Consider the following 26,793-nt stretch of genomic DNA (forward strand, 5'->3'; position numbering starts at 1 on the left):
CCCGTATCATCGAGGTTTTCTCAAAAGATAATTCGTAGCTCTCTCGTACCGTCGAGATTCTCTCAAAAGATAATGCATACCGTTGCGGTTCTCTCAATTCGGAACTGTACTTTATCCTTTATACAGCCGATGAGCATTAGAAAAACATAAATGTTGAATGCTTACATATCACTTCTCAAAGGTACAAGCTAAACGATACTTGAGCAACAAGAACTGAAAATTTCGTACTCTGTCTCCTTGTAAGGATAGAGAGCATTATGTAGTTATCCAAAGAATTAGAGAGTAATACACAATGTTCAGAGACAGAAATTCATATTCCCCATTCGTTACCGATGCACGGGGAGAGTTTCAACGTCTAACAACAAAGCTCACTATGCCTCCGACCAGGACTTCTTTATCTTGAATCATCGGCGCCAAACACCATGACAGACCGTATTACAAAAATGACTTGTGAACAAACAAGCAGCATGGAGCGCATCCTGAACCTTACAGTCACTCCATCTCCCTCTCTTCGAAAACTCTTCCTATTTTCCTCTATTTTTCACAGAACAATTAACGGAACAAAAGTATATAAACCCAGGGAGACCATGATTACGTATTCCAGTGAAGGGTACCTTCGTGTGTTTTGTGATGTTTCCAGAATATGGTAAGCCTTTGCAGGTCAAGTTACAATGACAAGGGTTTGTCCTTTTCTGCTGGGAGTGGCGAAATCCTATCGTGCGCCAACAATGCCAGAGGCCCAAGGAACAACGAGTGGTGCTGATGGATGGCGGTTTCTATATGATTCAGGATACTTGTCCTTGAAATTAAGTTTAGGCGTTTCTGCCTGCATTTTGATGATTGAAGACAAGAAATATTAGGCTCAACTGGATCAACATAATCACGAATATATAAATTATAACGAAACGGTTATTTAGTTCTTACGTATTTAAGCCAGCACTCTCCAAGTTTATGCTCATAGATATCTGGAGAATGGCAACCAGTTTCCGACGGGCAATAAACCCATATATTACATCTCTTTTCATTAGGCTTAGCACGTTTAGCTTGATCCAAGCAAGCCTGACAACAGTCAGCTGCACTATCTTTGTGGTGGTTAAGCCCCCATCTTACAGCAGCACCATCATAATCTGTATGAACTTCTGCATGGCATTCAGGAGGAAGCGGCCTGCCGGGCAAAATTTGATCGTCTACAGAAAATCAAAGGAATACGTACATCAACACATGGAATAAGTTTCTACTATCTAAATGAGTAAACTTCTCAAAACTACCAGACAAGGATCGTGACATTTTCTTTTTATTTTGTAAAGGAAAATAAAAGATGATTTTTTTTTAATGATAGAACGAAGAGAAGGGCATGGAGCCGAAATTGATGAAGTACCTAACTCCTCTTCTTCACCCTCAGGTTTATCATGATGTTCCGTGTTACGAATTTCAGGAGGAATCCAAAGGCCCAAATCTTCCAACAGCCAAGTGGAATCAGATTCCAAAGCTTTTACTAGCATTTCTATAGAAAACAAAATCAGAACAGTAAACACCAGAGTTTGTCAAAACAATTGTACTACCATTCATAGACTGCTGCATCATATAAGCTATTGAATCCTAAAAAGAAACCACACATAGTTCACAAATAATGACCATACCTGCTTCCTCATGAAGGACTGTTGAATTTGAAGCCTCGGTCTCAATTGCCAACTGCTTAGCTTCTTTTAGTTTTTCCTTGCACCATCTTTCAACTACTTCTGTTTATTTAAGCAACCACCATCAACATGATAACTTAATTACTACAAGTAATGAGAAATAATAAACTGAATTATATAACACATATTTTGTATCCTTTAGCTCATCACACTAATCATAGTTGGTCAGTTTAATTATTAGCAGCTGATAAGTGTTTGTAAAGAACTTAGTGTAGCCATGGGAATTTAAACAAATTCAAATTTATATATCCAAATGGGTCAAATTGATTAATGGGAACAACACTTTACAAAGGTTGGTGGTTTACATGCAATTGAATTCCGGTATGAGCTGGGGTAACCTTTTGGCATCTTTTCATCGTTAAGCGAATATGTTGTAAACTTGTAATGTACGAGTGAAAGAAGCACTCAAAACTTGAACAAGGTGGAAGCACTTTATACTTAACTGGAACATATCTAGGTACTAAAACACACAAGGTACTCACATATCTGAACTATGGCCACTCTTACTAAAAAGACAATCAGTATCGACCCCACTTAAGTCACATGATAAATTGAGAATTCCATAGTTAACTGAAAAGCAATTATCCAGGGAAAAAAAAACAACAATTATCCAAGTCATCATGCACCACCTACCCAAAGAGACAAAAATGGCACAGAAAACAGAAAAAGCTACGTTAGACTATAAGTTTTTGAGTGGTTACAGAAATACAGAGAAATGCCTAAAGCAATCCCTTCCTTACAAAGATCTGGTTTGTCATAAAATCAAGAGAAAATTTACATGCTACCAGAATATCAGGAAGCAATTTGTTCCTCGAGACAAAACAGACAATCTTCTATATCCTTTCACGTGAAACCTACCTAAACTTCCCTTTAACGCGTGTTCTCGCCTTCACTCCTAAATATGCTATTTCTGAATATGTAACGGATAATTTCCTTCAGAAAGCTGAACAAGTAGTTGGAATATTGAAAGCAGGAAATCTACCATACGATGATACAATATCATAAAGAAATAGATAACGGGAAAGCATGCACAAACAGAAAATGAACTTATAGAAAAACATAAAAAGCCTAATGATTAGGGATTTAAACTAAAGCTACGAAATCTTTGGATTGTCTCCCTTACCAAAACTTGTACAGTTGCTCAAGAAAACGACACTTCATTCAACCTTAATGTGACAGTATCAAAGAACCACTCAATGGTTATTAGAATTTGTTATCAATGTCGATAATTTTAATTTCAGATACAAAAACTGAAATCAACAAAGATAAAACATAAATTCATAATCATATCTATTTCAAGACAGAGTTGAAAATCACGGAATGATGAATTATGTTTTAAACCATTTATACAAGATTTGATATTGCATGGCTATTAATTATTCTAGTCCAACATAAAAGATTTGCTTGAAATGCAGATAACAAAAAGAGATAAGCTAAAGAAAATAAAATTGAGCTGCACTGACCTCTCTGCTCAGTAATATTTGCTTTGGGCCTCAAGGTTCTCAACCTATCAATTATCTCATTAGTCATCTTCAGTTTCAAAGGCTGCGGCAATTCAACCGCTACCTCTCTGTAAAGCTCCTTCTTCAGTGCCTTTACCTTTTGCGCACAACAGAATAGTCCTCCATTAAATTAAAAGGACTCGCAGCATATCGCTCTACCGATTCAATCAAACGGATCTACCTACCACCACAGAAAACTCATAATGCATATCTTACCAATCTAATTAGCTCAACCGGTTCAGCTGCTTTTCGAATCCGAACTGATTCCTCCATCTTCCTAATCTGATCCGGAGTGTACTCAAACGCTGAACCAATTCACAAACAAAACATTTCCTCAAAATTCCCAACTGGGTTTTCTGAAAAACGCCTCAAACAGCTAGTGGATAATCCAAAGCAACAAAATTTAAAGAAAACTCATCAAACATGAAGCTAAATTCCCAACTGGGTTTTACCAGAAACACCTCAAACAGCTAGTGGATCATTCAAAGAACCAAGATTTACAGAAGCTAGAAGAGAGAGAGAAACGTACTGGGGCGTGTATCTCTATCGGAGTAGATGTAGAGAGAACCGTAGAGAGAGCGAAGAACATAGAGAGCAACAACGATGTTAATGGAGCAAACGAGGAGAGTGGTCTTCTTGTACGAAAAACCCCAAATCCCTCTACCTTTAAATCCCCATTCTCCTCCTACCCGAGCCATGCCTTCGTCTCTTCTCCTTCATCCCACCATATCTGCCGACCTCACAGATCGATCAGAGCCAGACCCAGATCAAAAACCCAAAAGCCCACAACTTTCGAAGCCTCCCCTCTTCCGACGACAGACCCAGGTTGTCCCTTGCTCCAAGGCAGCAGTGGAATGAGTGCTTTTGGCTTTTGGCTTCTGGGTTTTTCCTGTCTTGCCTTATTTGCTACGATTTTGTGAGATACACGCAAAGCCGTCGTCGTAATTAGGATAGAGAAAGGGATTAAATGATAATGATTAAGATTAATGAAGAATAAGTGGCCTGGTCTGCGCGGGGGATTAATGAAGAATGATTATGGTGTTTTCTCAGATGATTCCGTGATTGTTGGTGTTTGCTCGGTAGTGGTGAAACAGCTTAATCAACCTATTTGCCTTGTCTCCTCTGCCTTGCACTAACATGCGCCGTGGGTGGATCACGTCCTAATCCTATGTTATATTTTGGGAGAACTAATTTTTATTTTGTTTTATTTTTGCAATACTAATTTGCCTCCATTTCTTCCTTTAGATTTGTTTGTTCCAATATCTATAATCGTACAAAAATTAGTTTGAAAACGTTTTTAAAAAAAATAGTACTAAGTGACAGGCACAATCATATTTGAATATGACATTAACAAAATTTTAACGTTTTTAGATGCTACCGACATAACTTGAAATATTACACATCGATTGTAAGCAAGTAAATGTCACTCAACTAAATTTAATTTGAATCTAGGAACCTCAAAATTTTGACACCATAGCAAAATAATCATTTTTGTTGTTGGAACCAAACCTAATTTTAACCCAGTAGATTTGACAATTTTTTAACTAATTGATTTAGACCTGATTTGGTACTGAGGTAATTCTGAAAAAAACTGATATAAAAAAAAGCTGGGAGTTGTTTTTGTGTTTGGTAAACATTCAGCTTCAGCTTTTTTTCACAGTTTTGGGTGAAAAGAAAGCCAAAAACAAGAAGTTGCAAAACCCAGCTTTGAAAAATCGGCTTTTTTTCATATCTGTTTTACATAAAAGTTTACCAAACACTATAATACTGTTTTTTTTTTTTTTTTTCAAAAGCACATTTACAAAAAAGTTTACCAAATACTCTGCTGCTTTATTTCACAGCCGCTTATTCTCACAGCACAGCAGAATCAGTTTTTTTTCAAAGCACAGCAATACCAAACCAACCCTTAAACTTTAATTGTGTAAAATTTCAAGTAAACTTTTCACCATCCAACACAAATTTGGCAGAAAATGCCTTAAGTTTGAATTCATGTCTGCTGTTAGTAACAAATATTTAATGATTATACTCACTTATCAAGTATATCAAAAATTTAGTGAGCAAATATATTTTACTTAAATTGTGATCAGTATCCAATTAAATAATAATATATATATATATTTTTTAATTTGTGATATATACCTAATCAAGCTAGTCATACGTGCATATATTTCATTTTATACAACAATAGAAAGATGTGATGTGCCATAGTTTTATTTTTTTAATTTATTAGGAGGATGTGACACGTATAATTGTCGGCACACTAAACATAATTTATTTCTTCTCCTAGTTGCCACGTGTCGAGAATTGAGGACAATTTATTTAATTCGAATATCTTAATCAACTTTGGATTAATTATCGGATTAATTGTAGGAAACCGAGAGTTTGATGGAAGGGATCCGGAGATGATCTCTTTCTTTACTTGTAAACTCTAGGCTCACTTGGAAATTATAGCATATAATATTTATTGGGACAGTTCTGTGTCACTATCATTTTACACAATTGTCAACACACATTTTTATGAGGTACACTTCGTCATGTATTTTAACTATTTAAACCGTTTATCATTAAAGTCTTCCCTTAAATATCATGTCTATCAAAAATCACCCAAATCTGAACAACTAAGGGTTTAAAGTTTCTTTGTAGAATCGCATGTGTTCATTTTCTTCACTACATATATTCTAAAAAGTAAACGATTCAAATTATTAAAATACATTATAAAGTAGTATTCACATAAACACTGTTAAAAGTTGTGTAAAACAATTGAACCCCACGTCCGCCCCCAATATTAAATAACGTGAAACTATGAAATTGGTAAGACCACAACAAACGAATTTTTTTTTTCTTGTTTTTTTTTTTTTTTTTTTTTGGAGAACACGAATTTGCTTCACTTAAGGTAAACGTTCCTTTGTAAGAAGTCAACTATCACATTCTAATTAAGAATTTGATTTAATTTCGTGTTGTCTAATTTTATTTTTTTGTTCATAAGATATTGCTGGTTACCGTGTTTTGCTCAATTCTAATGTGGTTATTATGTTTAATTTGTTAGCAATAGTACGGATTGTTTGAGACAACTTTTGAATTACAAAGTAACGTTCCTAACTAAGTGTTGCACCAAAATTTTAAAATGTTTATGAGGCATACAAATACTTTCCAATAAAAACTTGGAAGTTTTAATTAAAAAATTAACGTGCTTATAGTAAAATCACTTATTGCAAAAACGCCGTAAATGCTTTTTCAAAAGTAGTTTTAAACAAGCCGTTAGACAAGTGACTAAAAAAGAATGGGGCTTACAAGGGAAAACAGTAAAAGTGGCCCAATAGTCCAGACTCGGCCCATGTCCAGTTACTCAAAAGAACAGGAGAAAAATCGCGGGAAAATCAAGAACTGCAAAAAGCAGCTTTACTAGGGCACACGTCCTCTGAGACTTGGAGTGATTTGGGGGCTGCAATCAAGTCGAAATCAAAGCCATGGAGATGAACGACGGCGAGAACGAAAAGTTTGGGTTCTCCAGAAACTACTTTCTGGCAAAGGAGCTCCGCGGTTCCGGCAAGAAATCGCAGTCGAAGATCTCAGATATCGATATCGTCGACGAACAGGTAATGCTGGGTCGCCTTCAATTCCTTCAAAATTTCCAAATTTTTTTGTTAATTTTGTTAAATCTTGAAACTTTGGCCGGAACTAGTTGCGGCGGCGGCTCAAATCGAACCCAAACACGAGAAAGAGGTGAAGGATGTGATGAATAGTTATAAGAGTTCGTACCCAGAATGGGCTTTTGAGCTTTGGTATTCCTCTAGCTTGTAGATTGATTAGAAATGTTTGAAATGCTGTTATTTCAATTGGGTTTTTAGATTTCTTTGTTTCTATTTCGGCATTCAGGTTTCGTTTGTGTCTAGGATTGGATAACTCGTATGGTTAGGTGTACAACGAAATGAGAAATGAAAATAGAGGTGAAGGAATTTTCATTTTCTAGGGATTAGAAGGGATAAGTTACGAGGCCTCGATATCCCACTAGTTTATTGCGATTGCAAGTGATAAGTTTTCATCATGACTTGTCCATGAACATGCCTTGAATATAGTGAGTTATTCAATTCATGCCAATCCTGGGCACCAAACGAGCCCGTAATGTTCTCATCCAGATGGACTTGCAAATTGTTTGCCAAAAGAGAACGTATTGATCATTCTGGCTGCATATGCCACAAATTATAGTGCTTTTTTGTACTTGAGTATATAATTGACCACAACTGCTTTGATGCATTCATTCTATAGGCAATATCTACTAATATTTTCTTACAACAAGGAGTTGCGTTATATTCTTTTAACAAATGATTTAGTTGTGGACTTGATGCCTTCCATTTCGAATCAGTTTTTCCGTAGATTATAGTTGAAAGGTTCTGCTAATGTGTGTTCTTATTCACCCTTTTTTAATGTGTAGATGTGGTCTTGGCCTTCTTATGTATGGATTTGGATCTAAGAAGGCCTTGCTTGTAGATTTTGCTTCAACATCGTTAACCGAGTATTCTGTGGTTGTTGTCAATGGATATCTGCAGGGAACAAATATAAAACAGGTAATATATTTTGGATACGGTTCCAAAGCATTTTGTTATCGTTCTACATTTACCAATTGTATGGCTTTACCGGGCTACCAAATGTTTGCAATGTAGGTTGTGGTAGCCTTAGCTGAACTTCTGTGGGATCAATTGAAAACCAAAAGGAGTCCTTCCAGGAGCTCGTCCAAAGCGCAACAGCCATTTAATTCCAGATCCATGGATGATCTTCTTGCATTTTTGGATGGATCGGAAGATACCACAAACGAATGTGTAGTATGTGTCGTCATTCACAACATTGATGGACCTGGATCAAGGGACTTGGAAAACCAACAGTGTCTTGCACAAGTTGCTTCTTGTTCTCATATTCGCATTATGGCCTCTATTGATCATGTGAATGCACCTCTTTGTAAGTCTTTTCTTGTTATAACTTGTTATATCGGTTTACTTAGGACCTCTGAATTCTGAGTCTCTGACTCATGTTGGTTCCTGAAACTTTGCGTCTCTGTCTTCATAAACATAAAACTAAAGAAACCGTTTTTTGTTACTCTGCAAAACAACAATATCATATGCCATCAACTTAATCACACCTTCTTTTCCTTTAATAGTGTGGGACAAGAAGATGGTTCACACACAGTTCAACTGGTGCTGGCATCACGTTCCTACCTTTGCACCATACAAGGTCGAAGGAATGCTCATTCCGCTGATCCTTGCACATGGAAATACCACCCAAAGTGCCAAAGGTGCTACAATAGTTTTGCAGAGTTTCACATCCAATGCTCAGAGCGTGTTCAAAGTTCTTGCAGAATATCAACTATCCCACTCGAACGAAGAAGGTAAGTAGCTATAAAGACTATATTAACTCTTGGAGCTTTAACCTCTATAATCCATTCCATCCGTTATCTGATAACTTCCGTATTGTTCAGGGATGCCGATTGATAATCTCTACGCAACCTGTCGAGAGCGGTTCCTTGTGAGCAGCCAGCTTACCCTTAACTCCCATATGACAGAATTCAAAGATCATGAGTTGGTGAAGACCGAAAGGAATTCTGACGGCCAGGATTGCTTGCACATCCCTCTCACGAATGAGGCACTTGAAACACTGCTAGCGGATCTGAGTCAATGACTTGTAATTAAACTACTCAGTCCTTCAAAATTATGTAGATTTTATGTCCTGATACAAGTGGCAATAATCCAAAATTTTCACTCCCGGCTTAAAAATTGACGATGTATTGAAGTGTGCACTAATCTCCTCGTGCTCCAATCATGTAGAAAAATTGACAAATTTGAATGTAGGGGGTCAAATTTGAACGTTTAAAAAAATAAATGGCTCAAATTCAAATTAAGAGTCGAAAAAGCAAAAAAAAATTTGACTGGTATTTAAATGGTTTATTTATGCAAATGCAATCATTCAGGGCAATGGTTTATCTCATAAGCGGGTGCGTTGAACGCGTAGTTGAAATGAAAAAGACAAATTAGATGGACTAGGATTTGAGTCAATAGAATAGCAGCCAAACACACCTGCGTAGTTGAAATGAAAATGACAAATTAGATGGACTAGAATTTGAGTCAATAGAATTGAAAATGACAAATTAGATGGACTAGAATTTGAATCAATAGAATAACAGCCAATTTGAATGAAGGTGGAAACAGTGCAAGAAAACGACAAAGTTATCAAACAACGTTACTACACGGACTAATCTTCCCCCAAAAAATCAAACGCAAAAAAGGGCGATAAAAAAATAACTCACAAAATTAGCAACTCTTTGGCGTACGGGTCTATGTCTATCCAGCGTGCTGACACCTCCATTCAATAAAACACCACCACGTGTGAAGTAAGCGTATTTCCATGATTAAAGGCTCAAACTTACAGGATTTGGCACGCTTTTTTGGTGGCGAAGTGTGGAGAGAATTTTTGGTGTGCTGCAACGGTTTAGTATAATAAATATCATGAGAAGTTGTTGAATATTTTCAATGCACCGAAAAATACGACAGTTTGGACAAATCAGAGCAAAGTTATCTGTCCCACCGCACCTACCTCCCTCCCTCTCAAAATCTTTATACATACGTCGTACAAGGTTTTTTTATACTTTATTAACATTTGGAGTTTATTTATACTTTCATTAAGTATAACATAAGATTTTATAGTATCCACTTGTGTAAATATTTTAAATTGACGATCGAATTAGTTCTTGTATTCATATAGGATCCAAGAGTGTAGCTATAAAAAATCATCAAAATCGGAGTTAAAACTATTGTTAAATGGAGATTTTTCGTTTATAACCGTTGAAAAGGTTTGTCCCATTACTTGTGTATGCAATCTCGAAGCATATACAAACAAGTTTGACGGTTGGATCTTTGAAACTAGTTTCGTACAATGTGTTTCCCATCAAGTTCAATGGTATATATATTTACTAAGTATATTTTAATTTATTTATTTTGTACTTATAACACTTAAGAAATTGAATGATATATATGTAAAAAAAAATTATTGTGGGTTTTTGTTAGAAAAAATATATTATTGTAGGGTTTAAGTAAAAAAATTGAATTTGAAAGGAGGAAAGTCATATTTTCAGTATTTTTTATAATTTTTTTTTTTAAATAATACCTTGCGAGACACCTTAATGTGATCGTCGCGTAAAACCACTTTGTGCGACGTCAAATTGTATACTTATGTCATGCCAGTTGTGATAATTTTGGTGGTGCAATACTGAAAAATAGGCGTTTTTTTTTCAAGTTTCCAAGTTTGGACCCCAACTATTTCTTTCCCGTAGACCTCACGTTTCCCTCTCGCTCATTTCTCCCCCTCTCTCTTTCCCGTAGACCACTCTCTCCTCTTCTTCGCAAGCTTCAACCCCAAATCTTGAACCCAAACATGTCTTTCCTCTTCACAATCTCAAATCCAACCACCACCACCACTACTCTGTCGGTTGTCTCTCTCCCTCTCGTTCTAAACAACGGCCCGCCACGCGAATCAAGTCCCAAAATAAAGGTAAGGGTTTCTGTTTTTTTATGGGTTTTTGTTATTTAGGGCTTAGGCTCAAATTGCATGTCGATTTTTGAGTACTTTGTCGAAATCTCCAGATAAAATTGGATGTTGGTTCTGGTTTAGGGTCAGATTGCTTTTTTCGTGATGTGATTCGAGTTGATTGTCTGAAGTTTTTGCAATTTTGTTGATCTGTATATGTGTTTTGTGTATGAACATGGAGGTGTTCTTGGTGGACTAGGGAGGAAGGAAGGTTTAGGCGATTGAGGAACTTGGATATTGATTAAAGTGAATCTTGTCTGCAGGTTATTTGCTTAAATCGTATATTTTTTTTGTTTGAGGAAATTGAATATTTGGATGTGAATTGAGCATTGGATAGTGATTTGATATTGGTAGGGACGATAAGAGTAATGAAGTCCAACATGTGTTTTTGTACATTTGGTTTTCCTGTGTCTTTACTTCATGGCGCAAGAATATATTCACTTTTATCGTTTCAAAACCCTAGCTAATGTGATTATAATTCCGGACCCATTTTGCCATCTTGGCATTTTTTCATCTCACCTAGTTTAAGTGATACGTTAGAAATGTAAATGCTTGCAGATGGAAGGATAGTATGGTAAGAGTGATTGGCCGGCTGTCGAATATTAGGTTGTATGTTGAATAATTTGTTCATGGTTTATGTCGTTAGTCTGTTGGCAATTCGTGTTAGGAAAAAGAAAAACACAGGGGTCTACCATTTCAATATCTCTTCCAGGAGTGCATAAGCTTATTCCATCATTAATTCCTTGAGCGTGAGATGAAGGATTTAGGTTGCAAATAGCAAATTTAACTTTTTTTCCTTAAGGGTAAATGATCAAATTTAGCAAAAGCTATTACTTCGTAATGCTGCAATTATTTCTTTGTAATGGTCATGGATATGCAAAAGTAACTTTAATTTCCTCATGTCAGTTTTTTTTTTTTAAAGTATTGTATTGAAATGTTTTACCTTTCCTACTTAACACTCTCCAATTATAATGCGAAACGGGAAAATTCATTCCTATTTATATGTCAATCACAATTGTTGTATTTTTTCACCGCAGTTTGATTAGATGCTAACAATTTAATCTCACCATAGACAAGAAGGAAAATGCTCTCCTTTCATCCCCAAAGGTCAACTGCTGCATGTTAATGCATGCAGTGTGTACTTTTTGTTTTTCCTAAAATTCCAAAGTTGGTTTATTTGTTCAGTTTTCTTTACTTTTTTCTTCTAGTTTCAAACGCAAGGAAGGATTAGTTTTCTTTGTTTAAATTGTCTATTTTTTTTGTTTGAGGAAATTGGATATTTGGATGTGAATTGAGCATTGGATAGTGATCTGATATTGTCTTAAGTCGATCTTCATGTGTACATAGAATTGAGTTCTTGATAAGTAGAGGTACTAACTTTGACTGGCTCTGTTTGCAAAGGATTATGGATTTGGTAATTTGTTTTCTTTAGTCGTTTCGATTAGTAATTTTTGTGATTAAACACACTAAGCTTGGGAGATCAAATTATATGTAGTAAAAAAAAAAACAGTCCATCGTGCTACCTTCGATTAGTAATTGTTGTGATTAAACACACTAAGCCTAGGAGATCAAATTATAGAAAGTTGGGTTGGTGTTTGATAGATTAGGATAGGTCTCTTGGTTTAGGTTTAACTTTTTTTAATCAATCGTGCTGCCTTGGATTCATTACACTTTTTAATCTTCGGTTAATGTTTGTTCAGTTTTCTTTGCTTTCTTCACACATGGTTTATTTGTTCAGTTTTCTTTGCTTTTTTCTTCTAATTTCAAATGCAAGAAATGATTAGTTTCTAATGTTATATTTTTATTGTTCAAAAAGTGTATAGATGTCGCAGTTGATCACTCATCGTCGGAGTGTGACCAATGCGCCTCCCGCATTATCAGCATTTACTACTCCAGGCGTGAGTGCTCCATTGATTGGGGAGCCTACACCCCTTAATGAGGCTACTCCTACGGTGTCTCAGGTGCCCGTCTCATTGACGTCATTAGTGTTGGTTTAGCCGCTCAGTGCACGGCGGCCTCATCGGCGCCGCCGCGAGCAGGAGTCTTTGCGGGTTGTGAATTACTGTTATTTTACTATTTTAAGGTTTTGGGAAATACTATACTATCAGGAGAAGTTGTGTCGATTTTTTTGTACAAATTTAAGCTTAGGGTTTTCACCATTTAAGTATTTTTGGCTAGCTAAAAAAAAATCAGGGGGTCTAGTTGAATGCTGAAGTAGGTACATAGCGTACGTCAGGCCGCCTCCAAGATCAAGATTGCGTATGACCCGCGACATCGTGAAGCGGCTACCTCACAGCAACATAGCAGCGTCGTTAGTAGATGTGGTGTTGTTATTCGACAAAATTGTCCTTTTTATATTCGTAGGTCATTTATGATCTTCAGGACATATCCCCCGAGGCCATGGCCTACTTAGAGGAGTCTTTAGCAACCTGGTACAAATAGTGCAAGAACAGTTTTCACACGTATTTTAAGCGATGGAATGATCCGGAGATTGCTCGCCTATATGTTCCAATCGAGTTGCAGGACCGACCGGAGGATTGGGAGTGGCTCTGCAAACATTTTACAGACCCAAAATTTGTGGTATGTACATAATATTTTAATAATAATTTATTATTGTTTTAGTTATTTTTTAAGCTTTTATTATTATTTTATTTCAAATAGTTGCACTAACATGTATATTGTGTGTTTAACAGAAGAAATCTATTGCTAGCAAGAAAGCTCGGGAGTCAAAGACACTTCTCCACCATTTCGGTTCGAAACCCTTTTCGTATAGGCTTGAGGCACGACATCAGGTAAAAGTATATTAACTTTGAAATTTTATACAATTTATTTATTATTATTGATTAATAAAATTTTCTTAATGTTTTTTTTCTTCAAGATGGTTATAAGTTTTTAGAGATCGACCTGTTCGAGGAGGTTTACGTTCGACCTGGTGATGAGACCACGGATCAGTTTCATGTAAGTATATGTAATTCTTATTATTCTTATATGTATGAATCGTTCAAATATTATTTATATTTTGTTATTAAACATTATATGTTTTTTCTTTATTATTACAGGTTGTTATGGTGGAAAAGAGCACTGCTGTTCTCTAAGAAGCAACATCGCAGCTTCCCCTAGAGACCCCGATCGAGGATGTCACGGTACTCGAGGATGTAGGTTTTCAGATCCTGACTTATGTCTTGGATCAAAACTTCAGTCGTCATCATGACAAGGTTGTTCGGTGTATGGGTAAAGCGCGGGTTCATGAGACATGTGCCTCTTCTTCCATATTTAACACAGCAGAGGTCAATGCATTAAAGGAGGAAGTGACAACCCTAAAAGGTTAGCTTGCGGTCCAGGGTGAGGAGATAAAGGCCCAGCGAGGAGATGAGGACCTATGCCTGGACGGTGAGAGACCTTGTACGAGCCATATAGATGTCCGACCTCCAAATCTCGCTACCAGCACTTGATCTTACTCTACCTTTGACCTCAGAGCTACCTCGCCCTGCTGATACCCAGTAGCTTGATGTATCAAACCTAGAAGACTAATTGTAGTTTTTTTTTTTGTTCGGACATCTTGTATGTACAATTTCATATATTTTATAACTAAATACTTTTGCTTGGTTAATTAATTATTGTTTAGAATTTAATTACAATATTTATTAAAAAAAATTAAATTTTTTTTTTTGACATAAACAAAAAAAAAAAAGGGTTTGCATGATGCATGCCTACGTCGCTCAAAGCCACTAAGCCACTTGGCGCAACACATGTCCTATGTCGCGCAAAGCCACCTAAATCACTTTGCGCGACGGACTCCCTGCGTCGCACAAATTGTCATTAAGCGACGTGTGTTTCCTCTTCGTTGCGCAAATCCTATTGTCACTGCCTTTGCACGATGAAGGTTTTGTTGTGCTATTTTTCAGGCAACGATTTTTGACTTTGCACGACGAAGGTACCTACGTCGCTCAAAGTGATTTTTCTACTAGTGGATTAAGGCTTAAACTTACAGAATCTGGCACGCGTTTGGTGGCGAAGTGTGGAAAGAATTTTTAGTGTGCTACGGCACGGTTTAATATAATAAATGTTATGAGAAGTGGTTCAATATTTGAAAAAAGAAAATATAATTATTTATATTATGATTCTTGATGTACTCAATTGTGTTCCAGGTATTACAAGTATAACTTTGTACAAATCAGACCAAATGTCCTAATATGTCGAGCATAAAAAAGAATTTTTTTTTCAATGTGCTCACACAACAAGTACATCAAATATAATAATACAATTAATTAAAAACTTAAAAAAAATTAATCAATTATATTTTGACCCTTTATATATCTATATAGGGATAAGATTCAGAAACAAAAATTTTTACAAATGCTTTTACACTCTTTTTAAGCCTTTTGATTACATGACATCTAAGAGTTCTTATTTATTTATTAAATGACATGGATGCTTATGTGAATTTTAATTACTATTAAAGATAAAAAAAAACATAAAATCTGGAAAATAAAAAATATAATTAAAAAAGAAAGATAATTTAAGTGAAATTGGTTCTCTAATTCCTATTTCGATCAAGACTTGGATTCAGACTTTGAACCCTAATAAAAATATCATGAAACTTCTTCTTTAAATTCATATGCTTGTGCAATCAAACACATGCCTGATTTCACCCATGTATTGAAAGGTTCTCGCAAACAGACCTGATATTATCAGAGAAGATTATATGAACGAACTGTGCATTCTTCAAGATGACGTTCCTCCCTTCCCCAATAAGGTAGAATCTCAATTTACCAAAAAGTTATTGGTTCCAGTTGCTTGCATTTGTGATGAGACACTTCTACTTTGTGGGGTTTGCTTAATTTATTATAGCATATGGCATGCATTGATTCAGGCTGCCTTCGAGATAACACAAGAAGAAATGGGGCGACCCCTCGAAGCTGTTTTCAGTAAAGTTTCATGATTTTTTTTGAAAAGTGTTGTTGGTACTTCAAAAATCTCATTCTATACTCTTTATAAGTGTATTTTTCTTACCAAATATAGAAAGTTTGGAGTGTAGAATAACATTTTTGAAGTGCTAATAGCAATTCTCTTTTTTTATTAGATTCGAAGTCTGAATCCAAGTTTTGATTGAAATAGAAACGAGAGAACCAATTTCAGTTAAATTACCTTCCTTTTTTAATTATATTTTTTATTTTTCAGATTTTATGTTTTTTTCAGTTTTATTTTATGTTTAATACTAGTTAAAATCAATATAAGCATCTATGTCATTTAATGAATAAATAAGAACCATTGGATATCATATAATCAAAAGGCTTGAAAAAAATGTAAAAGTATTTATAAAAATATTTGTTACTTGATTCTATCCCATATATATATATATATATATATGTACACACACATATATATATTCAGTGCACCCAAAAATATGACAGTTTGGACAAATCAGAGCAAAGTTATCTGTCCGACCTCCCCTCCCTCCCACCCTCTCCTCTCTCTCTCTCTCTCTCTCTCTCTCTCTCTCTCGCTCTCTCAAAATCAGCAGAAAGTCCAAAAAGTCCAAAGCTGGAAAAACGCCCATTCCCCTGCCCGAAAGATGCAAGCTTTTTACTTGGGATGGAAACCAGATAATCACACCCTCCATCTCTTCATCCGTTTGATCGAATTGAACTCCAACCCAATAATTATCTGCAGTTCCTAGAGAAACCCAATTCGAAAAGTCAGCGTTTTTCAGCTCGAGTTCTGAGAATTCTGCAGAAAGAAAGAGTTGGGTTGCTGGGAGCGGCGGAGGAGATGTGGGGGTTCGGGGGTCGGTGTTATTGGGGAAGGAAGCAGCGGCGGAGCGATGGGGTTGAAGGGATAGTGGTGTTGTTTGCGTGGATGTCGAGCCAGGAGAGGCAGCTGAAGAGCTTCGTGGAGCTCTACTCGTCTTTGGGTTGGAACTCTTTGGTCTGCCACTCTCAATTTCTCAATATGTAAGTTGTTGTTCGGATATTTTCGCTGAATTGGTGATGTTTTTCCTATCAAGTTTCTGCTTTTACTTTCGTTCCCAATCGGGTTTGACTTGTTTTGATGAATACGTAAATTTGTGGAGGAGAAATATTATTTCGATGGCTTGCAACTTATTTATACTAGTTGGCGGCGTTTAGGGAAACATTCCTGGCAGCAGGCATGTTACAGAGAAAGGAAGGACTGCCTTTAATTGACGGAATTATTCTTTTGTACATGAATGTTTCAAGAAGATTACTAAGTACATCGTTGTTTATATTCTTCCTCCCAGTGATGATATAATTCGCCTTAAAATTCAATCTTTAAATGTTTCAAAGCTCAAAATAACTTGCAGAACTTGCAGAACTTGAGCTATTATGTTTGGATCTGTCTGTTTTTGTGGCTGCAATCAATCATTTATGTATAATTGCTACTTGTAGAATGACATGGGGCGGTTTGCACGCATCATTTTGATTTTGGACTAACGTTTGATATGCATGATTTCTGCAGGTTCTTCCCTGAGAAGGCTACAACTATAGCAACGGATATTCTAAATGAACTTGTTGAGGTCAGTTGTAACTTATACCACAGTTATATATTAATAGGTTCAGAGATACTAAAGAACCTGTTTAATTGATTTTCCTGAGTAAAGTTGACCAATTACCGCTTTCCTTTTTATATGAAATACAGGAGTTGAAGATTAAGCCTTGCCCAGTGGTCTTCGCTTCTTTTTCTGGTGGTCCAAAAGCCTGTATGCTCAAAGTTCTTCAGGTAAACTCCTTTCAGTTCTGAATGCTCCATATTTTTTCGTACTTTCAATGTCAAAAGGATTTCACTGGTCATGTAAAGTAGCAAGCATCCAATTGATTGAGGATAAGTATTGACTGCATCTTTCATTTTGTGCAGATAATTGAGGGAACTTGTGAAGAAAAACTGAGTCTGGTATACTCTTTTATTCCTTTGAATTTCATTAGTGACTGACTTGACTTATAAAAAATAATGTAATTTTTGTATTTAAAAGACGTTGAGGCGTCACATAAGGGGACCAATGAAGAAAACGACTGCCAATCTCATTTATCACTGAAATATTTTAGGTGATCATTGGTATTTTTTATGTTAGGGGCAATATGGGGTGGAACGTTCCATTTGGACTGATTCTTACAGTTTTGAGAGTTCTATTATCCGTAATCTTATTAATCTTCATCTTTTTGACCGTGAAGGATGATTGCCGACTGGTTAAAGACTGTATTTCTGGCCACATCTTTGATTCCTGTCCAGTGGACTTTACTAGTGATCTGGGTGCTAAATTCGTTCTTCACCCAAGTGTCCTGAAAATATCTAAGCCACCAAGATTTGCATCCTGGATGGCGCAGAGCATTGCATCTGGGCTCGATGCGCTCTTTCTTAACAGGTTTGAGTCACAACGTGCTGAGTATTGGCAGACTCTCTACTCCACAATTGTGAGTAACTAAGTATACTCCAGGCTGTCCTCTATCTAAAATGTCATTTTGTTCTCTTCATTTATTCTTTATGATTCTTATGCAGGGCATGCAGGCGCCGTATCTCATCTTATGCTCGGAGAATGACGATCTTGCCCCCTATCAAGTTATCTATAATTTTTCGCAACGCTTACGAGAACTTGGGGCTGATGTTAAACTAGTAAAATGGAATGGCTCTCCTCACGTAGGTATGCTTCTAAACTTAAACTCAAAGGCTATTTATTGAGAAAGTTGAGGTTCTCCCATAAAACTTATTGGTAATATGGGGAGTAGCCCAACTTATAAGCCGATGCAAGGTTCCTCCTCCCATCAATATGAGATTTATTCCCCCTCACGTGTGATGGTGGAGCATGTGTGGCTGTTGGGCATCATATCTGGGACAACTGCTCTAATAATAGGAAGAAGTTGGGGTTTCACCATATTGCCATTGATTTTACAGTAGAACCTCAACTTTCTTCATGGTATAAGAGCAGGTTAGCCTGCATGTGAAGTCCAATGACCACATGTGCTCCACGTCAGCCAGTTCTTATTTATTTCCTTTCTTTCCAAATTCTTATTTATTTACTTTCTTCTCTCTTATCGATAGCATATGTGAATATACTAAAATCCTACAACTTGATTCATTGTTTCACTCACAGGTCATTACAAGCATTATCCAGTTGACTACAAGGCTGCCATAACCGAACTCCTTGGTAAAGCAACCAGAGTTTATTCCCTAAGAATTAGACGGCTGGAAGGGGAAACAATTGGCATGCAGGCAACACAAGATGAGATCGTTGACAATGAACCAATGAATAGCCTTAGAAAAGCTGCAGGAGGCTCAAATGGGTTTCGAGGAGTCACTCTGGCCTCAAGTGATCACTTCTTCACGCCCGGCTCAATGGAGTACGAGGGAGGTAGAGATGTTGGGTCCATGCAAGACGAGCGCAAGGAAGGGATAATTCACCTGCCTAACCCGCCAACTCCAAGCATGAATGCCCACGGGGTTCTTGGTCAGATCCTTTTCGACGTCTGTGTTCCAAAGACTGTTGAGGATTGGGATATAAAGTCGTCATCAGGTTCTTTGAACGGGAAAGGCAGCTCAATCGCTTCAAGAAGACGACATGCCCCCTTTAATCCAATCAAGTGCATACGTCGCTCAAGATTATAATTTGGCACAAGACAAGAGAGATGAAGTTTGTTATCTTTACTTTTTCATTTCTTGCTTTGTTTCTGGAATAAGGAGGATAAGGTACATTCGGAGGCGGTAAGCCGACGATGATCTCATTCTCCGGCATAAAACATGTACTGGCACTGAAGAAACTTTAGGTGGGTGATGAGAATCGTTGTAATGAATATTAGAGGAAGCTGTAAATGTAGAAAAGAAATGAATCGTATGAGTTTGGCAAAATATTAATGTTTTTTATTTTATTTTATTTATTTATTTATTTAACAAACGATATTATCTATATATAGGTAAAGTCTCACGATAGGTTAGTCTTAAAGTTTCTTATACCAAAATAAATCTTAAGAAAATATGAGTTTGGTCATACTTTGTCCAACGAAAGTCAACTTATGTCATTTTGAACTTGAAACTCAATTTCGTCTTACTTTGTTTCTTTTTATGAAAAATCAATCAAATCATTCATGTGTACAAAATAACACTAAAAATATTTAATATTTTCAAAATAGTAATGAATATACAATCATGTATCTCATTTAGAGTTTAAACAATGAAATCTTGATAAACATTAATCAAATGATAAATTTAATTTTTTTTCATTTCTAATGTTAGGTAGATTGAATTTATAATTAAATGATGTGGCATTAACAAAAAATAAGTACGGTAATCAACATTAAATTAATAATCCAATAATAATGTTAGGAAGACTAAATTTGTAGACAAAATTTACAAACTAAATGATATGTCACAAATACATATGAGCATGTCTATCAATACTTAAATCATAATCCAATTACAAACTTTCATGTTATTTAATATACAAAATTTAATTTACGCACTTGGTCTTTATTAGCATTACCCTTATTCCGTTTATCTCAAGTAAACACGCCCTTAAGAACCATTGGGTAACTAGGATTGCAAGTGGTAAATTTTGAAAATTCGAATCTCAACCGTTGGATCGATTTGACGCTAATTGGTTGAGAAAGGAATAGACTATTCAGCTTAAATTCAAAGTTGAGTGCTGACCAATCAGCTTTACCTGTGACGCATCAATTACTCAACGCAGTGGGGAACTTAGCAGTCGACTACCACTGGGTTTTCAAATTTACAATTTCCCACGAGGGAGAGAGCCCAAGAAAATTTTCTGTTTGTTTCTCGGGAAAAAAAATGGTGGCGCCTAAGTTATCGTACGAGGAGTCTCGCCGGCAGCGAATGGAGGAAAACAAGAAGAGAATGGAAGCTCTGAATCTGCCTATGCTTGCTCAATCTCTTAAAAAAAACTCAAATTCTCCAAAACCCTCCCCTGTAATCCCTAAAACCCTCGACCCCTCCTTCTCTCACACAAAAAAAAAAGAAAAAAAAGCTCTCATTCTTAATTTCTCTTTTATTCGCAGATGAAGCGCGCGAAGGCCCGCACGGTGGAGAAGCAGTTGGTGGAGGTGAGGAGGTCCTCCCGGGTGGCAAATCTTCCGACCCCAGTCTACAAAGAAGTGGTGGGTATTTTGATTTTTCCTCTGATTGATCATATGCTTCTTTCTTTTTGTTTTCGAATTGGAAAGTTGAAATCTTTAATGATTTTATGGTTTGTAGAAGGTTGTGGTGGATCGGGAGATGAGGCCCAGAAGGTATTCTACTAATAGACATAGGGATTTGTCGAACCGGGTTTATGCTTCGGATGAGGCCAGAGATGACGCCACTGCGAGAGCTGAGGCATTAGAGTCCGGTTTGGGATCCAGTTACCCGACCATGGTGAAACCGATGCTGCAATCCCATGTCACCGGTGGATTCTGGCTGGTAAATTAGTCTGCTTCATATGATATATATTTCACATTTTCATTGTATGTTTCTTCTGTATTCTATATACTGTTGGTTGGTTGTTAAAAAGCTTGCGAACTTTGTACATTATCTCAACTGATTCAAGAACTGAGACATTGTTCGATTGACGTTCTGTTTGATGTGAAATTTGGCTCTAGGATTGGATTGAAATGGCTAACCCACTATATTCAAGGTATATTGAAGGCAAGGCAATCGATTTTTTATTTTGAGGGAATTAGACATGAAAAGAACTTATCCCTTCTAATCCTACCATTTTAGGGTATCCGCGGATAAGTTTCCTTAATGAGTAATCTATCTTCCACCTGCAAGTTGGACACAATTTTTGCATTCCTTCTTTCAGTATACCTTGAATATAGTGGGTTATCCATTTCAGTCTAATCCTAGACGCTAAACGAGGCCTACGTGTGTTATCAATTATCTTCAGTATCCTACTTCATAATGTGTAAGTATAGGCGTACTTGCACTCATTCTGTTTAATGTCTGCAAACTGCAACAGGGTCTTCCAAAATATTTCTGCAGCAAGAACCTCCCGAAACGTGATGATATTGTGACTTTGATAGATGAGGATGAGGATGAGTGCGAGGTTATATACTTGGCTGAGAAAAGAGGACTCAGTGGTGGATGGAGAGGGTTCGCAATTGATCATGGTTTGGTGGATGGGGATGCATTGGTCTTTCAACGAATTCGGCCTAAAACACTCAAGGTTTGGTTACAGGTTTCTTGACAAAGTTGAACTGAAATTACAACAGTTTAGTTCACAAGCTGCATAAAAGTTTTAGTATTTTACACTTGGTTTGGTTAAATGAGGCTGATTCTTTGTTAAGCTCCAGAATAAGTATATTACCTTTAATAGATACCAATTAATTAAACTAGATAAGTTCTCTACATATGTCCATTTGCTGTATGAGACCACCCTATCATCCTGGTTTCAGTGTGCGTTTTTTGTTTCATGTACTCGCATTGTCATTTCAGGTGTACATTATAAGGGTGGAAAGAGCTGAATAGGGCTACAAGCTTTAACTAATGTCAATGTTGGGTTTTTTGTGGTCATTGTTGCTGAGGTAAAGTTTTAAGTATTTTTCTCTTGCCCTTTCAGCTATGCATTGACAAATGGTTGAACAATATGTCATCTGATTTCTACCGCTTCCTCGTCATCTAAGACTGCTAGTGATGTTTTCTACGATTTGTAAATGCACATTTCATATGTAGCCTCTTGACCAAGTCATACATTTACTCATTTGCTTATGGTTTCCCAAGTTCTTCAACATATCAAGCCCAATGTTTGTTCTGCTGCGAGAAAACCTACAAAGCTGTGATTTAATGAACTTTAAGCTAGTTTCAGAGTTGATTCTTCATATGCAAACACTACGCAAGGCAGTTGTTTGCATTTATTTAGTTAGAATAAAGACTTCTCGAAAGTTCAAGACTCGAAAAATTTATCACATCATTGAAGTTACATAAGCTTGCATGATGCATCTGTCTGTGTTATACGTAGAAACGATGTATCTTCTAAATTCTAATGCCCCAAGTTGCTTGAATGGCATACTACGATGCATGTACCCGAAGTTGCCTTCAGTTTTCCCGTAACTGAACGAATGGCGTTCTTCCTTGTTTGCCTCTTGGACTAGGTTGCTTTCTGAATAATGTTGTTGGCAGTTTTTACCTCATTAGCGTTCAAGCGATTTTGTTCGTCTTAATTCTCCTGTCTTCTCCCTCACGCAGCTCTTTTACTTACTATTGCAGGTAAAAAGGATTTTGACAGACTCTGTTCAGCGACGAGCTTTATTTGTTTCGAGAAAATTACATGTTTTTTTGTGTGTAATAGAAACCACCAAGGGAGCCTTGTAGGGTTAGCGATGAAGCAATCGTCTGCAATCATATTTTTGAATGTTCTCCGGTGTCCCTTTAAGACTTGTATGAAGAACCCATGAAACGAACAAATATGAATGAACATCCGAGTTACTCTTATCTTTCACGTTTCTCTGCTTCTATATTTCACTCAAGATTTTCTTTAACATGGACACGCGACAAGCGATGACTAAACTAAAACCTCCAGTTGTTTGATTGTTGCATCGAGATAAACTTAGTTAGATTTAAATATCCTTGTGTTAGTATATCAATCTAATCGTATGTGACCCAACATGTGACAAAAATGCTGCTGCATTTCACCAGATTTACAGTCACTAGACCGATGGTAAATTTGAAAGTTTGAATTCACCACTTTAATATTAATTTTAATGGAGGTAAAAACAAAATATTTACGAACTCGAAAAAAAAAAAAAAAAAGAATAAATATTTACTGCTGGGTGCAGACCATTTCTCAAGGCAGTGGGAACCCAACGGTCGACTAGCAACGACTCTTTTAAATATTCACACTGTTGCCACCATTTCGCTTCATCCTTCCACCCAAAAACCAAAAAAACCAGAGAGAGACAGAGAAAGTCCGAGAAAATTTTCTGTTTGGTTCTCGGAAAATGGTGATGGCAAAGTCTAAATTGTCGTACGAGGAGTCTCGCCAGCAGCGATTGGTGGAAAACAAAAAGAGAATGGAAGCTCTCAATCTGCCTATGCTTGCTCAAGCTCTTAACAAAACCCCAAATTCTCCCAAACCCTCCCCTGTAATCCCTACAACTCTCTCTCTCTCTCTCTCTCTCTCTCTCTACACACACACACACACACACACACACACATATATATATATATATTTCTCTGTAAACACACTTCACATTCTGCCTATTCTTCCTGTATTTTCAGATGAAGCGCGCTGGGAAGCCTCGCACGTATGAGGTGCAGATGGTGGAGGTGAGGAGGTCCACCCGGGTTGCAAATCGACCTGCACCCGATTACAAAGAAGTGGGTCATTAAATTTTCCCTCTACTTGCTCAAAGCTTCAGTCTTTGGCTTTTGAATGTGTATTTTTGAGTAGGGTTCTTCTGGGCCTCTGGCATTGTATGTAAAGTTTCAATTTTTTATGTCATGGTTTGTGACAGGTTGTGGCGGAGCGAGTAATGATTCCGAGAAGGAGCTACGCTACTAATCGGCATAGGGATGTGGCGAACCGGGTGTATGCTTCCGATGAAGCCAGAGCCGCCGCGATGGTGAAAGCCGACGAATTAGAGGCCAGTTTGGGATCCGATCACCCGACACTTGTGAAAACAATGCTCCAATCACATGTCACCGGTGGATTCTGGCTGGTAAACATTAGTCTCATCCTTTCACTGTATGCCGTTTGTCTGGTATGGAATTGTTTGTTAAGAAAGAAACCAACTGTTTTGAACAACATTTTCAGTTTATTTGTGTTTTATATGTTAGAAGAATGTAAAGTCTCATATCGAAAACCCGACAAAGTAAAATACTACATAGAATGAATGGTTTCACTACCAGTCGCACCGAGTTTTTTTTGTATAAAACCCCACACCCGTTGCACTGTGCATGTGATTAAGTTGGTGTGAACCGTAGTGAAACGTATATCCCTCTCCGAAATCTTAAATATTGGAGCAGTCGCTGGACAATGTAGCAATGTGCTGTCGATGAAGAAAGTTGTATTTGCTCAGTATATGTCCGAAGTGCTGCTTCATATTGTGTATGCAATCGTATCTTGTGTAATTGGCAACAGGGTCTTCATGTCAGCTTCTGCAAGAACCACCTCCCAAAGGGTGATGAAGTTATGACACTGATCGATGAAGATGGCGACGAGTACCCGACCATATACTTGGCCCGAAAAACAGGACTCAGCGGCGGATGGAAAGGATTTGCAGTTGCTCATGATCTGGTGGATGGTGATGCATTGGTTTTTCAATTGATCCGGCCTACGACGTTCAAGGTAATTGACAAAGCTGCATAAAAACCTTCCGTATTTTGCACTTGAACTTCCGATAAGTCAAGTAATCTTCTTTGTTTCCAGACCAGTTTTGTTTAATGTCTAATGCACTTGTATAATCTTCTCAGGTGTACATTATACGGGTGGAAAGACCCGGACAGGCAAGCTCAGAAGTATCAACTTAGGTAATTTAATTCTGATCATTCTTGTTGCCGTCGAATTTACTTATTCACGTGTTATAATATACCAATCTACGAGTTATAGCATGATTAGACAATATAGTTGATATTTCATCCGCTAATGGTATACATGATGTATACTTGGAAATGTGTGACTCTATTCCTTTTGTCAAGTTGGTCAGTAAAATCGTTAATTTGAATAACGTGAACTGATATGGTGTAAGAATATTAATTTAACAAATAGATACACGTGTTATAAAATCTACGTATTCCTTAGTTCATTTGTGATGTCTTTATAGGAACACCAGATGGAGGGGGCAGTTAGTACATATAAATGAAACAAGTTGCATATGCGAAAGGACCACAAATGTGATGCAACTGTCGGTGTTTATATAGAAACCATGTGACCTTCACGCAAGTTATTCAATTTATTATGGTTTAAATTGTCCCTTTCAAACATTCATACATGTATCCTATTTTTGTCTTCCGATGGCTTTCCTTGTAGAGATTTTACTCATCTTAATCCTCTTATTTTCGAGAAATTTGTAACTATCTTTGGTTGTATATATGTATTGTTTATCTCTCTTATTTAGTAATGAGAGATTGGTAAAAATAGATATACAACCGGTTACAAGATAGATTCTCTATTTGTACTCACGATTTCTAATCCTATTAGTTAAACAAAAACGAATATACAATCAGTTGCAAAACGAATATATGCAAGTTATTCAATTTATTATGGTTTAACTTTTCTCTTTCAAACATCCATATATGTATCCTATTTTTGTCTTCCAATGGCTTTCCTTGTAGAGATTTTACTCATCTTAATCCTCTTATATTCGAGAGATTTGTAATTATCTTTGGTTGTATATATGTATTTTTTATCTCTCTTATTTAGTAATGAGAGATTGGTAAAAATAGATATACAACCGATTCCAAGATAGATTCTCTATTTATACTCGCGATTTCTAATCCTATTAATTAAACAAAAACGAATATACAATTAGTTACAAAACAAATTCTCTTTGCTTTTCACTTTCTCACTCTATCCTTTTACTTTTTGCAGGTAAAAGAGTTAGGGGATTGGAATGTGGAGAGTTTTATATGTAAAATTTGCAATGAGCTCCGTTTGTTGCTTTTTGTGTAGCAGAGAGAGTCGTAGTTTCTGCAGATGAGTCAATCATATCTGCTGTTCATCGAGAGATATATATGAACCCCATGATCATGATGACCCAAATATGAATGGACAGGATCATTTTCTTATCTGTAATTCCCTTCTTTCTCCATATATATACACACTTGATAAAGAAAGACAGCTATATTGCATGTTATGGGCACGTGGGGGTTCAGAGCCTATGAAAACTTTTCCATGGCAATTGGCAATCAATTGAAGCTGTTGACTTCATTGCCAATCACACCACAACCCCAATAAAACTTTTCCATGGCAAATGGCAATCAATTACTTTAGAGAACTTTAAAGTAGAAGGATTTTCGCACGTCTTTTTCTTCTTCTAGTTACTATGTACTCACGAGAGTATACGTACGGAAATAAAATCATT

At 36.7% G+C, this 26,793-nt stretch overlaps 4 protein-coding genes, 1 long non-coding RNA gene and 1 pseudogene across 8 annotated transcripts; 5 read left to right on the plus strand and 1 right to left on the minus strand.

The window, feature by feature from the left end:
- Positions 1-237: 237 nt before the first annotated feature.
- On the minus strand, positions 238-4,367 carry LOC137739428 (uncharacterized). Its single transcript, XM_068478996.2, has 7 exons — positions 3,729-4,367; positions 3,416-3,504; positions 3,161-3,296; positions 1,641-1,739; positions 1,379-1,504; positions 925-1,187; positions 238-826 (listed from the first exon to the last, which is right to left on the minus strand). The coding sequence occupies exons 1-7, from the start codon at positions 3,895-3,897 to the stop codon at positions 713-715; spliced, it is 996 nt and encodes a 331-aa protein (XP_068335097.1). The 5' UTR covers positions 3,898-4,367; the 3' UTR covers positions 238-712.
- A 2,208-nt stretch (positions 4,368-6,575) lies between these two features.
- On the plus strand, positions 6,576-8,964 carry LOC137718610 (origin of replication complex subunit 2-like; annotated as a pseudogene). Its single transcript, XR_015956484.1, has 6 exons — positions 6,576-6,805; positions 6,882-6,981; positions 7,632-7,764; positions 7,861-8,152; positions 8,352-8,579; positions 8,670-8,964. The product of XR_015956484.1 is annotated as an origin of replication complex subunit 2-like (transcript).
- A 1,499-nt stretch (positions 8,965-10,463) lies between these two features.
- Positions 10,464-14,381, plus strand: LOC137728655 (uncharacterized). The gene is made up of 5 exons (XR_011067931.2): positions 10,464-10,735; positions 12,588-13,351; positions 13,465-13,563; positions 13,650-13,729; positions 13,831-14,381. It is a non-coding gene; the product is annotated as an uncharacterized LOC137728655 (long non-coding RNA).
- Positions 14,382-16,119: 1,738 nt separating this feature from the next.
- On the plus strand, positions 16,120-19,627 carry LOC137738316 (uncharacterized). The gene is made up of 7 exons (XM_068477956.2): positions 16,120-16,725; positions 17,249-17,306; positions 17,429-17,509; positions 17,645-17,680; positions 17,959-18,198; positions 18,284-18,425; positions 18,876-19,627. Exons 1-7 carry the CDS (start codon positions 16,544-16,546, stop codon positions 19,385-19,387), a joined length of 1,251 nt encoding a protein of 416 aa, XP_068334057.1. The 5' UTR covers positions 16,120-16,543; the 3' UTR covers positions 19,388-19,627.
- Positions 19,628-20,503: 876 nt separating this feature from the next.
- Positions 20,504-23,203, plus strand: LOC137713729 (B3 domain-containing protein At3g19184). 2 transcript variants are annotated; one of them, XM_088685957.1, is made up of 6 exons: positions 20,504-20,704; positions 20,794-20,892; positions 20,993-21,193; positions 21,732-21,938; positions 22,208-22,296; positions 22,979-23,203. In XM_088685957.1, the coding sequence occupies exons 1-5, from the start codon at positions 20,567-20,569 to the stop codon at positions 22,238-22,240; spliced, it is 678 nt and encodes a 225-aa protein (XP_088542083.1). In that variant the 5' UTR covers positions 20,504-20,566; the 3' UTR covers positions 22,241-22,296; positions 22,979-23,203. The 2 variants fall into 2 exon arrangements, with proteins under 2 accessions (XP_088542083.1, XP_068309176.1); XM_068453075.2 differs by having other exon boundaries at positions 20,506-20,704; positions 20,990-21,193.
- A 419-nt stretch (positions 23,204-23,622) lies between these two features.
- LOC137713720 (B3 domain-containing protein At5g42700) lies at positions 23,623-26,504 on the plus strand. Of its 2 annotated transcripts, none has more exons than XM_068453065.2 (6): positions 23,623-23,853; positions 23,990-24,088; positions 24,226-24,429; positions 24,852-25,058; positions 25,184-25,240; positions 26,301-26,504. In XM_068453065.2, exons 1-5 carry the CDS (start codon positions 23,710-23,712, stop codon positions 25,238-25,240), a joined length of 711 nt encoding a protein of 236 aa, XP_068309166.1. In that variant the 5' UTR covers positions 23,623-23,709; the 3' UTR covers positions 26,301-26,504. The 2 variants fall into 2 exon arrangements, with proteins under 2 accessions (XP_068309166.1, XP_088542084.1); XM_088685958.1 differs by lacking the exon at positions 26,301-26,504 and adding an exon at positions 25,534-25,944.
- The last annotated feature ends 289 nt before the right edge of the window (positions 26,505-26,793 follow it).

This window comes from Pyrus communis, chromosome 15, assembly GCF_041283825.1.
Source record: "Pyrus communis isolate YQ-2024b chromosome 15, ASM4128382v1, whole genome shotgun sequence".
Classification (NCBI taxonomy): Eukaryota; Viridiplantae; Streptophyta; class Magnoliopsida; order Rosales; family Rosaceae; genus Pyrus; species Pyrus communis.

Bases quoted from the DNA above. Each gene is read 5' to 3' on its own strand.
- LOC137739428 (XM_068478996.2), bottom strand. From the start codon at position 3,897: ATGGCTCGGGTAGGAGGAGAATGGGGATTTAAAGGTAGAGGGATTTGG. The intron at 1,188-1,378 runs GTACTTCATCAA...GATTTTCTGTAG, and splicing joins GGGTGAAGAAGAGGAGTTAG to ACGATCAAATTTTGCCCGGC. The intron at 827-924 runs GTAAGAACTAAA...ATCAAAATGCAG, and splicing joins GAGAGTGCTGGCTTAAATAC to GCAGAAACGCCTAAACTTAA.
- LOC137713720 (XM_068453065.2), top strand. From the start codon at position 23,710: ATGGTGATGGCAAAGTCTAAATTGTCGTACGAGGAGTCTCGCCAGCAG. The intron at 24,430-24,851 runs GTAAACATTAGT...AATTGGCAACAG, and splicing joins TCACCGGTGGATTCTGGCTG to GGTCTTCATGTCAGCTTCTG. The intron at 25,059-25,183 runs GTAATTGACAAA...TAATCTTCTCAG, and splicing joins TCCGGCCTACGACGTTCAAG to GTGTACATTATACGGGTGGA.
- LOC137738316 (XM_068477956.2), top strand. From the start codon at position 16,544: ATGTGGGGGTTCGGGGGTCGGTGTTATTGGGGAAGGAAGCAGCGGCGG. The intron at 16,726-17,248 runs GTAAGTTGTTGT...TGATTTCTGCAG, and splicing joins CACTCTCAATTTCTCAATAT to GTTCTTCCCTGAGAAGGCTA. The intron at 18,199-18,283 runs GTGAGTAACTAA...ATTCTTATGCAG, and splicing joins AGACTCTCTACTCCACAATT to GGCATGCAGGCGCCGTATCT.
- LOC137713729 (XM_068453075.2), top strand. From the start codon at position 20,567: ATGGTGGCGCCTAAGTTATCGTACGAGGAGTCTCGCCGGCAGCGAATG. The intron at 20,705-20,793 runs GTAATCCCTAAA...TTTTATTCGCAG, and splicing joins ATTCTCCAAAACCCTCCCCT to ATGAAGCGCGCGAAGGCCCG. The intron at 21,939-22,207 runs GTTTGGTTACAG...TTGTCATTTCAG, and splicing joins TTCGGCCTAAAACACTCAAG to GTGTACATTATAAGGGTGGA.